This window comes from Sycon ciliatum, chromosome 1, assembly GCF_964019385.1.
Source record: "Sycon ciliatum chromosome 1, ocSycCili1.1, whole genome shotgun sequence".
Taxonomy (NCBI): domain Eukaryota; kingdom Metazoa; phylum Porifera; class Calcarea; order Leucosolenida; family Sycettidae; genus Sycon; species Sycon ciliatum.
This window is the reverse complement of record NC_088643.1, coordinates 3,888,293-3,904,415: the sequence shown is the minus strand read 5'-3', so window position 1 is coordinate 3,904,415 and position 16,123 is coordinate 3,888,293. Positions and strand designations below refer to the sequence as shown.

Below are 16,123 nucleotides of genomic sequence, written 5' to 3'. Positions count from 1 at the left end.
AAACCATACTGACGAAGGGGCCGACAGGTCAACCAACTGGAGGCGCCCTTTTCAGCAGCAAGATTCAGGGTGCGCTCTGCGGTACTGGTGGAGGTTGCAATGACCGAGGCAACAGCTTCCTTCGCCAGGCGCCGGGACTGGGAAACAATCTCTGCCTTTGCTGTGATGGTGGCAGCCGGGACTTCTGCTGACTGATCTTGTTGGAGGATCTTCTGCACGAGAGACTTGGTAATATGCACGGAGTCCTAGAACTGGGAGGCAAGGGGGGATGGGTTGACGATCCCCTGCCCTCCGTCCCTGCACGGTAGGGCCAGCATGGCACGCTCGATGTCTCCTGGTGGGACGCGGTTGATGATGGCAGGGATGAATTTGCTACGGATTCTTTCCTCCAAGGGTGCAAGCAGGTCGGCCGTATTTGGCACTGTCCGGGCGACAAAGGACCACTTGTGGCGAACTCCCCGGCCGAAGGCAGCAAATGCTGCTTGTGGTTGGGTGCGGGCGAGCTCAGCCAGAACATCCACTTCGCGACACCACTCATCCACCTTGCCTGACACATATGCCGAACAGAATGTTGGTGATCCGAGGACGGCACCTAGGTGGAGACACCCATCCGACCGGATGTCTATGCTGGGGTCCTGGAAGATTTCCCTGGCTCGATCTAAGCACTCAGGCTTCACCAAGAGTATCGACTTTTGGCGTTGATGTAGTATCCATAGGATGGACCTTCTTCTTCCAGGATGGACCACCACTTATGAAGCTTGGTGAGAGAGCTTGCTGCTGTGGAATCATCCGCGAACCACGCTTGTACGGCCTTGCTAGAGGCTGCACGGCGGATGAGGGGCACTGTGCCCAACGCATACATCGCCATTGCGAGCGGATCGCCTTGCGTAGTTCTTTCACAGGCGAGAATGGTCTCGCCACCGACGAACAGCCGGGATGGGGACCGGTACGTGTTGACGATGGTGGTGGAGAATTCTGGGCACAGATGCTGGATGTTGCGAATGCATACGTTGCGGTTGATACGATTGAACGCATTTGATGCATCGGCTAGGAGCACGGCCTCAGTGTCGTCTTGCACAAATGCGGACCGCATAGCGTGGATGGCTGCTTCGATGCCGCTCTGTTGGCCTGCACACAGTTGGAGGCACCCTGTGGCTTGCTGAATTGCCGGGCCTACTACCATCAATATGGCCTTGCCGATAACACGTCGGACGACCTCACCAATTCCGATGGGCCCTACTCCGGGTTGCTTGTCTAAAGGGATCAGTCTGCAAGCGGTATAGGCCTCAAACCGGTCTTTTACGACTCCCTGATGCATACCGTGTACGTAAGTCATTTTTGTACGACTTTTTACGTTATGGTGAGGTCTCCGTGCGCCCGGGACCCAGCAAACAGTGCGTTATCGAAAGTTACGCTATAGCGGATTGTGTTATGGCGAGGAAATTTTGTCCAGAAGTGATGCGGTTTCGGCAGGGACATTCACGTTTCGTACGTTATAGTGAGGTTTATGTTATAGCGGGGGTCGTTATAGCGAGGTCTGACCTGTACCAAGAGATCAAGAGTACATCCATGCATGATACCAAGAGTTATGTACTCTTGATGATACCAACTTGTTTATGCACTCTTGTTCATAATCACGGATATCAAGTATGCTCCCTAGCCCTGAGAGCTTATTAATTTCAAGTACTCAGCTTGCCTTGGTGATACCAAGACTGCCTAGCTCTTATTGATGCTCCAAAGAGTACTGGGGCCGGGTTGTGACTTATATTCAGCAGGCTTCACCGTGAGTATCGGATACTGACTGATAGCCGAATAATTATTTGTGAGCTGCGGCTTTCAATCAGGGAGCCCTTCACATACACACAAGAGTACACAAGCTTCAGGGAGCATAAGTATACTCTTAATACTGTACCCGGTATACCCACAATGTCAAGATACTTGATAAAATTTAATAATGTGTAGGGATCCCTAGTTTCAATCAAAAATATTTTTCGCAGCTTCAGAGGGTAGGGTGGGTCATAACCAGGGAGTTGTAACATTTACAGTAAGGCTCCCGGTCCAGACAGATTCTGCTCCACTGCCGGGCTGGGAGGTGGGGTGCGCCCTTGGGGTCCATGTTTTTCGGCGGCGTGCGGTTACTGTGTGGAGCGGTAGCCGCTGAGCCAGTGTGATGGCACATGCACATACTTCTCATCATTGAAGATTGCTTCATGCCTCGTCCTTCAAGTCGTACAGACTGAGAAAAAGGATACATGATGGATTTTGCTGGCGCTACATGTACTTTATTGCCTGCGATGGGCACTTTCTACAGTCGGGAACCCTTGCACACATTCCGCTTAGCGTTAAGTATCGTCAGAAAATGGCTAATCATATTTGTTGTTGTTTCACTATTGGCTACGCACTCGGGTCATTGGCAATTGCTATTCAGCCGTGCAGTAGGCATTACTGGCATTAGGTTGTTGCCTGGTCAAGCAAGGGCCACGTTCACGTATGTCCATCGCCTGAGAGGCCGAGCGATAGCCCCTCACAGCAGACACAGCCAAAGTTAATGGTAACCACACTACGTGGCATGCTGCCTGCAGATTCATGAAGTACTTTAAAAGTGCATACCCCAATTGCCCAGCGTCCCCATTGCGTCTTGTGGGGTAATGTATTGCTCCCAGCAATAAAGAACGACTTAAAGGTAGCATGTGTAAGTACAATTAGACATCTAATCATAACGCCATGTCCAACCAGCACTGTCTTTAAAACGAGGAAAATCAAATCGATACGCATCTCAAACTCGCTGTTCAACATCAATAGTGCACCTCACACTCAGAGCTGAACATCAACTATATAAAAGAAAAAAACGTCCTGCCCTAAAGAAAACATTTAGCCAGACAGACACATATGAAATGGAAACAGTTCTCCCCCTGGCCCCGCCACACAGCAACAACAAATAACAAGGGTGCAGGAGGAGAAAGACAAAAAGACTAGACTGAAAAGTGAAAACGATGACGGGAAAAGACACCCGGGAAATCACACGAAGAAACAACAAAGACCAAGCAGTAATAAAAAATAAATAAATTAAAAAAATTCACGGTTCGCGTGAGACTCGGCTGGAAGCCGGGCTTTCCGCATCCGTAGGAACGCCACCACCCTGCTGCGCCTTGATCCTTGAAGCAGTAATAAAGCGACGACAAATCGGGACGACCAATCAGGGACTAATACGTACAGAACACATGACCAAGACCAAGACAACCAGACCACGGACGAATCACACATGACTCTCATTCCCAGACCAAACTAGCACTGCGCATGTACAGCATTCACTTGACAGTCACTCTCACACAGACGGAAGCGTACACTTAGACCATCAGACACTGGACTCTACAACACAAGAACCAAATACAACAACATGCGTAAATCATACTCGTAATACAATTTCGCAACATATACACACACGTGTGTGCGTGCGCTCACTGACACACAGACACACACAGACACACACACACACCTATATAATTACATACAACGAGGATACACCGAGGATATGTAAAACTACTGTAGTTATGTACACAGCATTGTACCGGTGTTAGGATTGACTTTCCGCACGATCAAGGCCGACCATCACCAGAAGATGATCACTCGAAATGGAGGTGAAGGTTGTCGGCACTGGCTGTGCGCAGAGCGCGAGACTCGACCAAGAACACCTGTCGCTTCAGAGTGGTCACATTACAGTCAATGATACCGGCACAAATATCAAGCAGATAACCAAACGACTGGTGGTAGTGGAGCTGCGCTGCCGGTTTCAATCGTACATAGTTTGCCCCAGAGCTCAGACAAGTCGACATGTTGAGATGGGAATCATCGGCAGTTCGAGTCCTGTCCTCGCTAGGTCCCAGAGGAAACTTCAGAGGAAAGGCATGTACTTTGCGTGGCCGTTCCGGTATGACTGGTGAGTCTGCGTTTACGTTCAGATGCTGCGGAGCCAATGGTGCATAGGAAGATCTATCATTGCCCGTGGCCGCTTTCAAGAATGTGTGTCGATGAGTCTTGCAAATATCTTTGCGCAGGTCTACAAGCAGGAGAAGAACAGAATTCACAACATGAGATGGTATACACCGAAGGATGTACCCAGAGTACTGACAGTGCTCAACACCACAAAGGCAGAGCGTAATACACAACAGAACAACAAGGACAATCAAGGCTTGTTTGCTGCTACTTTAATTAAGTTTCATGCTCACGCAATCATCAGGCAACATTCTTGTTGTTCTGTTGTGAGATGGCATACATGTATACATAGCGGGAAGCTGAGGGTTTCCAGGACATGCTTACAGTTGCTCAATACATGTACATTGCACCTGTACAGTAATACACTGCATGACGGGATGCTCTGCAATCTTTACACACTTGAGAAGTACAGTCACGTCTATAATAATATTACACGTCCACACAAAGTAGAAGAGAATTAAGGTCCACCAGCTAGATCAAACCGGGCCAAACCGGCAAGGGTTTAGCATACATGCTCACGTGCTGTGCAATCGCAACTAGAAGCAAGATCCGGGGTGCAGCTGGACACTGATTTTACTGACAAGGGAACGGTTACGCCAAGAAGAGAAGCAGAGGAAAGCCAGGGCATGAATCTACTGTAAAAGCAGAAATTTTTGGTGGTGTAATATTTTCGGTATTCTCCAAAATCGGCGGTTCGGCGGAGGGAAATTTTCGGTAAACCCGCGTTCCAGGTAAGTGTACTAGTACTATACCGACATTTTCGGTGCGTTTTATTTTCGGTAAAAATTTCGGCACCGAAGTTACCGAAAATAAAACACCACCGAAAATTTCTGCTTTTACAGTATTTCAACGTACTGTATTCATCTTTACTGGAGTGCAGTGATGGTGGTCGCATCAGGAACTGCCCACGCTGCTCCTCAACCACTCGGTCACTGTTCATAAGAGTTCGAATATTCAGCCTGCAGCAGAGCATAGAACAGAAGCACAGGCAAAGCCAGTTACAATGGAGGGAGTCCAGCACAATGTCCACATGCTGGGGTTCCCAGATCTCAATATCGAATGCATGTATGGTGTTAGCAACCTGCCGGAAAGTGGCCCGGAACGTACATCAAACTTTTAACTTCATTTCATGCTGTCCAGCACCGCATGCAATGTGCTAGAAATTTAGTGGAAAACCATAGGTTTGAAGCAGCGGGTAGAACGTACTCTTTTAAAAATCGAACAAATTTCCCAGGGAATGGCAAGGGGTTGACAAGCAGCCAACATTTACCAAGCAAAAAAAATGAAAAAAACCTAACCAGTAACAGGGGCGTCGGAAGGTATTTTAGTGTGGTACGGTCAGCCATCTGAAGTCCAATTTACACGTGGGGGTGGGGGTGGCTGAGCCGAAAATTTTGGAAATTTAGAGCCCAAACCAGTGCATTTTATTGATTCACGAGGTACTTGGGGCAAATAGTGGTACGGTCAATACCGTAGTGACCGTACCGTGTGCGACGCCCCTGAGTAACTTGCATACAATTTTGGAGCAAATTCAAACCCATGTGATTGTGAATGGCGATACGGCTACACCATCCTACTCAAGGGGTTTCGCACGTGCATCAGCCATCATGTCTTCAACCCCAGAGTAACTACATTATAGGCCAGTCAGACATCATAGTCCCGTCCGGTGTGAGGTCCGTGCTGCTAATACTCACCTCTGTTGGTGTGCACTGGGCGTTGAGAAAATGCCCCTGGAGCGCTCAGAGAACATGGCCAGCCAATCTTGCCAAATCGGGATCATGTCACGATGTTCTGAGAACAAAAGAAAAAGGACATTTGCAATAGGTGAATTTACTAGTACCGTCCTGCGATGAAATCCAGCCGCGTCCCTCAAGTACGCGCCGGACGTTGAGCAGCCCCAGACCTGCGAACACTGGGCTGCGAAAAGGTGCGAGGCGCAAACTTGAGTGACGCGACTGGATTTCATTGAGCAGAACTGTACTTGCAGTTGTCATATAAAGTCGAGGAAAGAAACACAACAACACAGATATGGGAGACTAAAGTTGAAGACTCCACTGCACTCCGCTGCAGCTGCACTTATATGTATGCAACATGCAGAGAATCAGTTGCCATTCACTGTCCTCTTGCCTCCTCCAAAGGTCTGTTTGGTCTCTTTATCATGATATTATCATGATTTTTAGGAAATTAGAGGCCACATGCCACGTACTGCTCTTTTCTCTCCCAAACTCAACACTTGCAAGCCAGATATGAAAGAAAGAAAAAATCATCAGTCACACCACCGGGACTCGAACCAGGGCAAGTGTTGAGTTTGGAAGAGAAAAGAGCAGTACGTGGCATGTGGCCTCTAATTTCCTAAAAAACTTTGAAATTCTCCGTGAAGTCCAAATTTGAAATTATCATGATTATAATTATTATACCTTTAGAAGTTTAGATACTGTTGCTACGCCTGCACTAAGTTATGTTCGGACAGACACAACAGACTTCTGCCCTTTCTCCTGACTCATGCTACATATACATCTCCCTGGACTGCTTTCCATGTAGAAGTACCACAGTGCATTTCTCCGTCTATGAGCGCTAGCCGTTTCCTTCTCGTAAACTCATCGTTGGCTTCCACTATCTAACCACCAGGTTAGTACCAGAGTAAGCTCATTTCCTTCCTTTTTTGTACCTTAGCTCTGGTATGTACCGTAGTAGAGTTCAGACAAGAGATTAGAGTTGGGATGCAGTTTTATCTCCAGGTCGTGTAGAAGTAAGTTCGTGAACTGGTCTCTTGTAGTTGACCATCCCTATGTTCGCCTCCCCGCTTGGCCAAGTGCTACACTGATGTTTCAACCATATTGTGGTAAAGACACATGTATGTTCCATGTGTCTTTACCATCATAATTGTGATTCAGTCAGCAGAGATATTTATAGATGATACCAAGTCGTATCATAGTACGGCCGTGGTACCTCAGACACAGAAGAAAGTGAATGTCATTAATGCAGCTAAGGGGTCGTCGCAAAAGTTTTTTGTCGTCCCTGAAACGAACATGATTCGTTTGGGGGAGGGGGTGTGAGCCAAAATCGCAAGTCGACCGACACTGTACATATGACATGTACATGCATGCGATTTTCGTCGTCCAGCATAGCAAGCTGTGTTCGTTTCAGAGGGAGGGGAGGGGGTCCGAGTACGAAATGAACGATGCTCGTTTCAGGGACGACAGAAAACTTTTGCGACGACCCCTAAAGAAGCCGGGAGAATCTTTACTAAAAGAACACAATCAGGACAGAGCAACCGAGGTGTGGCTTTCTTGCGAACAAGATGAAAAAAAATGGTGGCGCTCGGCATATGTAGATGTTATCAAGGTATTCGTGTGACTGCTTGTGACTGCACGGGAGCAAAACATACCTGGCTTGACGGGTGTCTGCGTAGACACATTCCATTGGATGGGCTGGCTATGCTCGGCCTGAAACCTAAATTACAAGCAGTCAATAAAAAGTGAGATTGACACCAGTAAGATCGGAGAAATTTAGCTGTTTTATCCTGGACCTGCCAACTGCCGCCTACTGCTTACTACAAGAAGCAGTAAGTGGTAGGTCCAAGACACAGCCAATGCTGAAAACATCGAGAGAGAGAGAGAGAGAGAGAGAGAGAGAGAGAGAGAGAGAGAGAGAGAGAGAGAGAGAGAGAGAGCAAGACAGAGAGAGAGAGAGAGAGAGAGAGAGAGAGAGAGAGAGAGAGAGAGAGAGAGAGGGAGGGAGAGGGAGAGGGAGAGGGAGAGAGTTTGTGTGCCCTTACCACTCAAGAATATCATCCAGTCCATAGATCAGTTTAATGACCACGATCAGCGATGCCATACAGCACACATCCAGGTTTGTGTCACGCCAAGCTCGCTGGTAGGTCTGTCCCGATACGACAGGGTGCTGGGGTAATGGTGCCAACACGAGGAATTGATTAAAGCATTGTGCTAAGCGAGCTACGGCATCACCCAACAGATTGAAAGGAGAAAAACAACCAATTGGGACATGAGAGGAATAGAGTGTAACTTCTGCAGCACAACATGATGAGGGCTACGGATATTTAAACATCTGGAGGCGAGGGATGCGTGTTTTGGCTGTGTACTGTGGTGGTTCTTCTCCTGTAAAATCACCATCGAATCAGGATCAATAGGTGCACCATCGAATCAGGATCAATAGGTGCACCATCGAATCAGGATCAATAGGTGTACCATCGAACCAGGATCAATAGGTGCACCATCGAATCAGGATCAATAGGTGCACCATCGAATCAGGATCAATAGGTGCACCATCGAATCGGGATCAATAGGTGCACCATCGAATCAGGATCAATAGGTGCACCATCGAATCAGGATCAATAGGCGCACCATCGAATCAGGATCAATAGGTGCACCATCGAATCAGGATCAATAGGTGCACCATCAAATCAGGATCAATAGGTGCACCATCGAGTCAGGATCAATAGGTGCACCATCGAATCAGGATCAATAGGTGCACCCTGCAGATGGCACGATGGATCGCCTACTCAGTACAACTCACGGCTGCTTCAAAGTGTGTCTTGTGGTTACTACACACATTCGCACACACACATAATGTGACATTCACACACACACATTCGCACACACACATTCGCACACCCACACCCACACCCACACACACACCTTTGACCTTTTGACGCCCATCGCCGGAGGCGATGATGATAGCAAGGCTACGGCAGAAGCCATAGCAACTTGTGCTGGGATTGCACCATTCAACAGCTTGCAAGGCTGAAGAATTGACCGTCACAATTCAGCCTGGTCTACACCATACAGCTATTCTTTTATGCTTCACACACACGCACGCACGCACGCACACACACACACACACACACACACACTACTACTACTACTACTACTACTACTACTACTACTACTACTACTACTACTACTATGTACAGCTACCCTATCGGGCCACGCCGCTCCCAGAAGCGGGAGACAACGACAAGAAGAGAGAAGAGCAGAGAGAGACATCGCAAAGTCAACAGTATTGGGCATGGCGTTGCAAGTCCTGTGGCCTTGAGAACCGCGACACACACACACACACACATACGCACGCACACACACACACACTTACCAGGGAGGAGGAGTGTCTGCAAGAAACGAGTGGCTATCGCTCCAAGGTCAATCGGCGGCAGTGGCAAGTCAATTGCCTTTGCTATGTCGTGTGCCAGCATGTACAACGACTTAGGGCATGGTGCTTTCTGAACACAATCAAAAGGTTGAAAACATGGAAGTAAAATACATTGGTTTAGCACTCTTTTACTCCACAAGACAGTCAGGAGCAGTATTCAGCCATTGGCATAATTTCAGACATTGCTCCACACATCGCAAATTGCATATTCAAATTCTAGATGCACACCGGCTACAACAAAACAATACAGCCAGCGCCTCCTTACTATACGTACCCAGCCGCCCTTCTTCAACAGTACCATACTGAACAAGTAAGGATTTCCCAAAGCAAGTACATTGTATATCTACGTAGTGCTGTGACATACCGTCGTTCGAAATAGAAGATACTGGTGGTTCCACAGCACCATGCGCTCCTCCAAGAGATAGTCAACGTTGAAGTACGGAAACCACCCCTCCTTCGTCATACTGTAGAAGGAAGTAGATCCAACCAATATAAATAACCATGGTAGCAGTGTGTTCAAACACAGTAAAAAAAGATGTTCAGATTTCTAGGGGGTGAAACGATTACACTTTTCAACTATCGGTTAACCTACCCTTGTATCGATTCGATCATCGATTACTGCGTCCTAGAAATTGCCGCGCCAGACCAGCACAAAGCATGCCGTCTTGACACATATACATACATACACACACATGCAGATGAACCGCATGCTCTACACAGTGCAGCGGCACATCACGTGCGGGTGCAGACAGTCGGTGTTTTAGTGCGCATGTATACATGCACTGTCGATCTACAATGTGCATAACCATGGTAACAATATCGGATCCTACTACAGTACAGTTATGTATATATCTTTTACAAGTTCAAGTTGTTTTTTTTAGAATCGTGTAATCGGAACAGACAGCGTAATCGAAATCGCTTCGTTGTAATGATCGATTAGCGGCCGGTCACATTGAGGGAACAATCCTCAGTTTCATCACGGCCACACTGGATGCGCACGATGAAAAAATCTCACCCGCACGAGCAATTCTGCTGTCACCATTCGCTTCTGGCAGTCTGTCAGCCCCGCTCCTGGGCCAGAGCTGCATCAGCACAGCCTCTAGAGCATCGCTCCACTTCATAACGCAATAAAAAACAAGGAAACTCAAAGAAATCCAGTGGAAGCCGTGGATGATTATAATTTTCGGCGGAAAAGCGAGGCCTCGAGCTGATTTTCATGGAGTGGATTAAATCTCTCAAATCTCCCGCACAGCGGCAAATATCCATGGTAACCATGGATTTTTTTCAAAATTTCCCTCAGTGTGACCGGCCCCCTTAGACGGATAACCGATATAATCGTTTCAGCCCTACAGATTTCCCTAAAAGCCGATACCCACCTGACCAGAATGAATCAATAACAGGGGAGTGGCAAGACGAACGGAAACACTTTGGAACATTTCTTTACCGCGAGCCAGAGAGAAAGGGAGAGAGAGAGAGAGAGAGAGAGAGAGAGAGAGAGAGAGAGAGAGAGAGAGAGAAGTCAGAGAGCCATCACAATGCCCCATACATTCAAGGGCACATTCATATTAGACACCCTTAGCCAACGTTATGTTGTAACGGTATTAAAGGGGGAAAATACCGTGATTTGGGCTGTACCTTTAGCAAGATGCACGCTATTTTTAGTACGCTGTTGCCACGAGAATAGCTTTTACTTCGCGAGGTACAACCATGTATGTCACCATATACGCAATACAAGGTGAAATGCGCACGGACTATGCAATATTTGGCCAAAAACGTACCGTTGGTCACAACAATAAATCAGCCCCCATAACGTTTTTACGCTGCAGCTTCAACGCTATTTGGGTGATCAAGGTACGAGTACCGTAAAAAATAGCGTTACCGTTGTTTGCTAAGGGTGTCTATTGAGACACAAGGTCGCACATGACCTACACCAACCCTACGCAACACACATCCAGCATGCATAGCAGAACAAAATGATTACAACTTGGACATAACAAAGGACTCTCTTACTTGCACATATCTGAAGCTAGAAGAGGCTCTGCCAAGCTGAGTAAAGCCAGATAGTTGATGGCAAGGAGATGTATTAACCGAGGCTGCTTAGTTGCAAGCTTGTTATTGCTCCACGCCGGCAAATCATACAATCCCGGGTTGAATTGATGGAATTCGTCATCAGATGAATCGGCAGCATCTGCACTATCATCATCCTCTGTCCACTCCACTGTTTCTAGTCCTTCCTGAACTTTCTGCTCATGATAATCAGACATTGTTCCGCTGTCATCGCTATCGTCATGGTTGCTATCTTCATCACTGTGCACTTGGAGAGCCTCGCTGAAACGCACCTGGCGATGCGATGTCACTGATCCTTGATTGCGCAGTCCACTCTTGGTAGGTGGCGCCAGAGTTGATTGGCTGCTGGCTACAGGATCAGAACTAGATTCGTTGGAAACGCTTGCAGCTTGAACTTCACCACTAACCTCAGCAGGTGGCTGCAATTGAGCTGAGCTTGCAGCTGTAGGGCTTGCAGCTGTAGGGTCTGTGTGTGATGGTTCAGACCGCTTCAGCCTCTTAGCTTTCGGTGTACGAACGGCCTTCTTGAACCGCTTTCTACGTTTGACGCCCTCCTGCTGGAAGGCAGCGTGGGCTGCTTCCTCCTCTGCTGGATTGTCGGTGAAGGCGAGGCCAGCATAGCGAAGGTATAAGAACCACAGCTGCCCAACAACGTCCTAAAAACATCAGCAGGAGAACACAGCACAGGACACGGTAACACTTTTAGACATACTGTATTGTCGCGTATAAAAGCAGGTTCTTACGGCCGTATAAGCCGGGGTTCAAACCAGGCTCCTATTCAAAACATGCTGCTATGTCAAGAGCATCAGTGTTCACTGTGCAGTGCATACTGCCACGTATGCACTGTGCAAGTACAGTGTACTTGCATGTGTCTTTACACAGAGCGGCTTCTATTCAAATCGTGCTTCTGTGTCACGGCACGCTTCGAAAAATCGGCTTCTATTCGAGGAATGCTTCTATACAGGTCATGCTTTTATACGTGACACTACGTACTTGATGCAACAGCCAAGACTTAGTGTGGATGTGTGCGCGGTGTTAAAGCTGGATCAATAGTCAGGAGGAATGATAAAGTTCAATTCGCATACAGCATTCACCAAACAGCAGAACCTACAATGTGGAAAGAACTGAAGTCAAGCAAAGTCTAGACCCCCTGAAGAACTAACGCTACGGCATACCTCTAGCTCAGTAGGAAAGCCGGCGCAAACTAAAGCATCCACTTGAGCCTGGAGGACCACCTGCAAACTTTCCACCAGCGTCCATGTTCTCTTCGGTTCAGCTGCCTTCTGCGGTGTCTCTCCGTCTCTGCTACTAGTACTAGTAGAAGCAGTAGTGGCAGCAGCACTAGCGGAAGAAGTGGATGATTTTCCCGCAGTGCCAGTTTCATCGCCAGAGTCGTCCGTATCGGACTCCGTAGGGATTCTTGAATCATTGTCGGCGTCCGCCACGGCATCGTCACCGACATGGCTATCCGCATACAGCAGCAGCGCGTTAAGATCCCAGCTATCATCTGATCCAGTGGTTCTCATCAGGTGGCCCGCTCGCAGCATCTGCATGTCCTCCAGCTGTGCCGTGCGGCGCGCACTGAAACGCTTCGACGTCCGCGTCGGAGTTGCCGTAACCAACTCCTGCGACGCGCCACCTGGCAAACAAAAGATAGAACATGTGCAGAAATGAGAAGTTGGGAGAAGGCAGAATTGGATACACGTCATGAGTAGCAAGCAGTCCACCACTGCAACTTCTGTAAGTAGATAATAGCCGGTCAGAAAAGCGTGACAACTTGGCACGAAATTGACAGAGTACGGAGACAATCAGCGACTTGGCACCTAGCTCCAACTCAGCACAATACAGTATTCTGTCATGCTAGTGCCTACAATATAGCAGCCACACTTGCTTGACTGCATATCGCCAGTCACAGGGATGTACAATTACTCATAATTCATATATAGTTATCCCTTCTCCTGTCCTGTCTCCTGTTCCACGCGAGTCAAGTCTGCGCCTGTCAAGGTTTCGCGCTGATCACTTTTGGCAGTGTGCCGCTAGGTGAAGCATTGCCCAGACTACTCACCATTGAGCATCACTATCAGAGCAGTGTGCACAATTGTGCCTTGGTACATAAACAACTTACTCACACACAGGCTGTACATTTTACTCTGAATACGTACACCTTGAGAGGTCAAATGTTGGGTGTGCGTGGGGTGTGCGTGGGGGGGGGGGGGGGGACAGAGATGGGCAGATAGACTAGAAGGGAAATCCCCTGCCCGGTAGCCTGTAACACAGAGATGGGCAGATAGACTAGAAGGGAAATCCCCTGCTCGGTAGCCTGTAACGTGTACATGAGCGCATAACACCTAGTACTCCTACCCAACGTCAGCATTTGGGACGCGTCACTGTGGCCGGCCCGAGAACGTCTTTCGGATGCCCAGCGGCCACCGCCCATGATCATATCATCGGTGGCCTCCTCCCTCTGTACCAGCTGCAGAGCACAATACACGCACACACACAACAAAGTGGGGTCCTTGCAAATAAACACAAAGTTGCCGGCTTTCGCCAACGCAAATAAAAAAACAATGCCGCTTGGCCACAGTATAAAGAGTACAAAGGCGTTAGTGTACAGCTGAGCCAGTATCGGCAAAACGTCCACAAGCAAGAGTATGCAACTGTGCTTGTGGGTCCGCTGTGGGGCTTTTTGTTCGTGCACACACACCGCGGTACCGGTAGATCAGGGTCATTCGTGCACACACCGGTAGATCAGGGTCATTCGTGCACACACCGGTAGATCAGGGTCATTCGTGCACACACCGGTAGATCAGGGTCATTCGTGCACACACCGGTAGATCAGGGTCATTCGTGCACACACCGGTAGATCAGGGTCATAAGAGAGACAAGTGTACACTGCTTGGAGAACGCTTCCAACTGCCCAGCTCACTATTCCCACCAAGGACAACACTAAACCAAGAACAAAGAGAAAATGCCTTGTCCAGGCACTCCAGGGCTGCAGACAACCGGACATGCGGGGGATCATCTCTGCTGCAGTCAGTGATGTGGATCGTCAAGTTCTCCACCATTGCCCATGGCGGTGGTCGCGAAGGCAGCAGGAGAAATTGCTGAGTAGGCAAAGTCTCCTGGGCTAACTGTTGCAAAGTGGTCTTGTCATGGCGTATGCGTTGAGGAACCTGAGTGGAGAGAACGGTGCGAGCAGGGGTTGGGGTGTTGTGATAATGAGCAATATTGGCCAAATTCCCAGCCTGGCGTGTGATCTTTGTATGCAGGGACGGAGCACCTGCAACCTCGTAGAGCTTGGTCAGTGGTGTAGAAGGCACACATCCTGTAGCGACGCGCAGGCACTGGTTGTAAGCTGTCTCCAACAGTCGTTTTCCACTGTTCGTTGTGAGGCCATAGTATGCAGCCGCGCCATATAACCCGGATGACAGTACATACTGGTTGATGAGGCGCATCGTTGATTGTTGGTCCAAGCCCCACTCCCGACCAGTCGTGGCCTGGATGACACGCAGGCGCTGTTGGATGCATTGGCGGGCAGCTAAACATTGCTCAGAAAAGTTCATGTTGGCATTCACAACGATCCCCAGGAAGCGGGTTGAGGAAGCTGATGGTATAGCAACGTTGTTGAGGAACTGCTGCAAAGACAAGTGTGGAACTCGGTAAGACGTTGAAATAACAACTTGTACTGACTTTGCCAGGTTCAGTGTAATGCAGCTACGGCGACAGAAATCAGACACGTGGTCCAGCAATTCCTGCATAGTGAGTTGCATAGCCGACACATTCTTGCTTGACACAGCGAGGGCGATGTCATCTGCGCACATGAACGGCATGACGTCCACCTGATGTTGCGATAGACTTGGAAGAGCTAGGTTGTCAAAAATCGAAGCAGTGTGCACTAACCAGAGCATGGGCGAGATTGACGCCCCTTGTGGCACTCCACGATGCACTGTTCTCTTGCCGCTGACTGTTGTACCCAACTTCGTGTCTACGATTCTTCCTCCACGGGTGAAGGATATAATATAGTTAGTATTTGGTACTCCAGTGATGAGTGCCCTATGCCTGTAGACTGTGCACTCTACTAATGCCAAGGACTACCAGTACTACTTTGATTGCAACAGGCGAAGTATTCTGGTGGCAAGATCCATAGCCTAGGTCGTGGCCACAGCGGGTTAAATTTTGGAGGTCGATTGTTCTCAGCAATTTTTTTAAATTTAATAAAAAAATCGTTGATTTGCAGTGTAGTAGTTGTGAAAACTATGAATGATCCCTGAATACATACTTCCTTCAAACGTACAGTGCACGGATTTACAACAAATACGAAGGCATAGTCTATGCACTATACTCGCAATGTAATGCTACAGCTGTGCTGAATCATTCCGCCCTTACCTCGACTTGAGTTCCACATTCTTGACAGAATGAGAAACCCTCATCTTCTTCGAAAGAAGTACTGCCGCAAACTCTGCACGCACCACTACTCATTCTTACAGCCACTCACGTCGTAACGATCCGAGACTTTGGAAGGGTTCTTAGTTCACATCACCTCAACTTATCGTTACTTGTAGTAAGGATCCACAAAGTAGAGAGAATTATTAATTGGAAAAGCAACTCGGCAGTATGCAAGCGATCTCTGATCTCTCGCTCTCCTCAACCGTCCTTGATATGTTGGTAACAAAGCAAGGACTGCACATATACGTGTAATAACGTGGGCACGGTTCCACTCCGCTCCGCAAACGATCTGGCCATGTTGAGCAAGAAAGCATGAAACCCCACAACGTAGGCACTTCGAAATAATTATTTTGATTGAAGGCATCCAGCGATGCAGCCCACCTCTTGATCGGCGTCGTCGTTTTCTATTCACGTTCGAAAGCAGTGTACATGTGCGTGGCAAAATTATTGT

At 48.3% G+C, this 16,123-nt stretch overlaps 1 protein-coding gene across 2 annotated transcripts; it reads right to left on the bottom strand.

Annotated features, from left to right (window-relative positions):
- Positions 1-2,662: 2,662 nt before the first annotated feature.
- On the bottom strand, positions 2,663-16,016 carry LOC135810372 (uncharacterized). 2 transcript variants are annotated; one of them, XM_065323866.1, is made up of 11 exons: positions 15,613-16,016; positions 13,588-13,699; positions 12,402-12,865; positions 11,170-11,882; positions 9,524-9,623; positions 9,103-9,229; positions 7,772-7,949; positions 7,382-7,446; positions 5,688-5,784; positions 4,849-4,952; positions 2,663-4,057 (listed from the first exon to the last, which is right to left on the bottom strand). In XM_065323866.1, exons 1-11 carry the CDS (start codon positions 15,703-15,705, stop codon positions 3,624-3,626), a joined length of 2,487 nt encoding a protein of 828 aa, XP_065179938.1. In that variant the 5' UTR covers positions 15,706-16,016; the 3' UTR covers positions 2,663-3,623. The 2 variants fall into 2 exon arrangements, with proteins under 2 accessions (XP_065179938.1, XP_065179944.1); XM_065323872.1 differs by lacking the exon at positions 15,613-16,016 and having other exon boundaries at positions 13,575-13,683.
- Between the last annotated feature and the right edge of the window lie 107 nt (positions 16,017-16,123).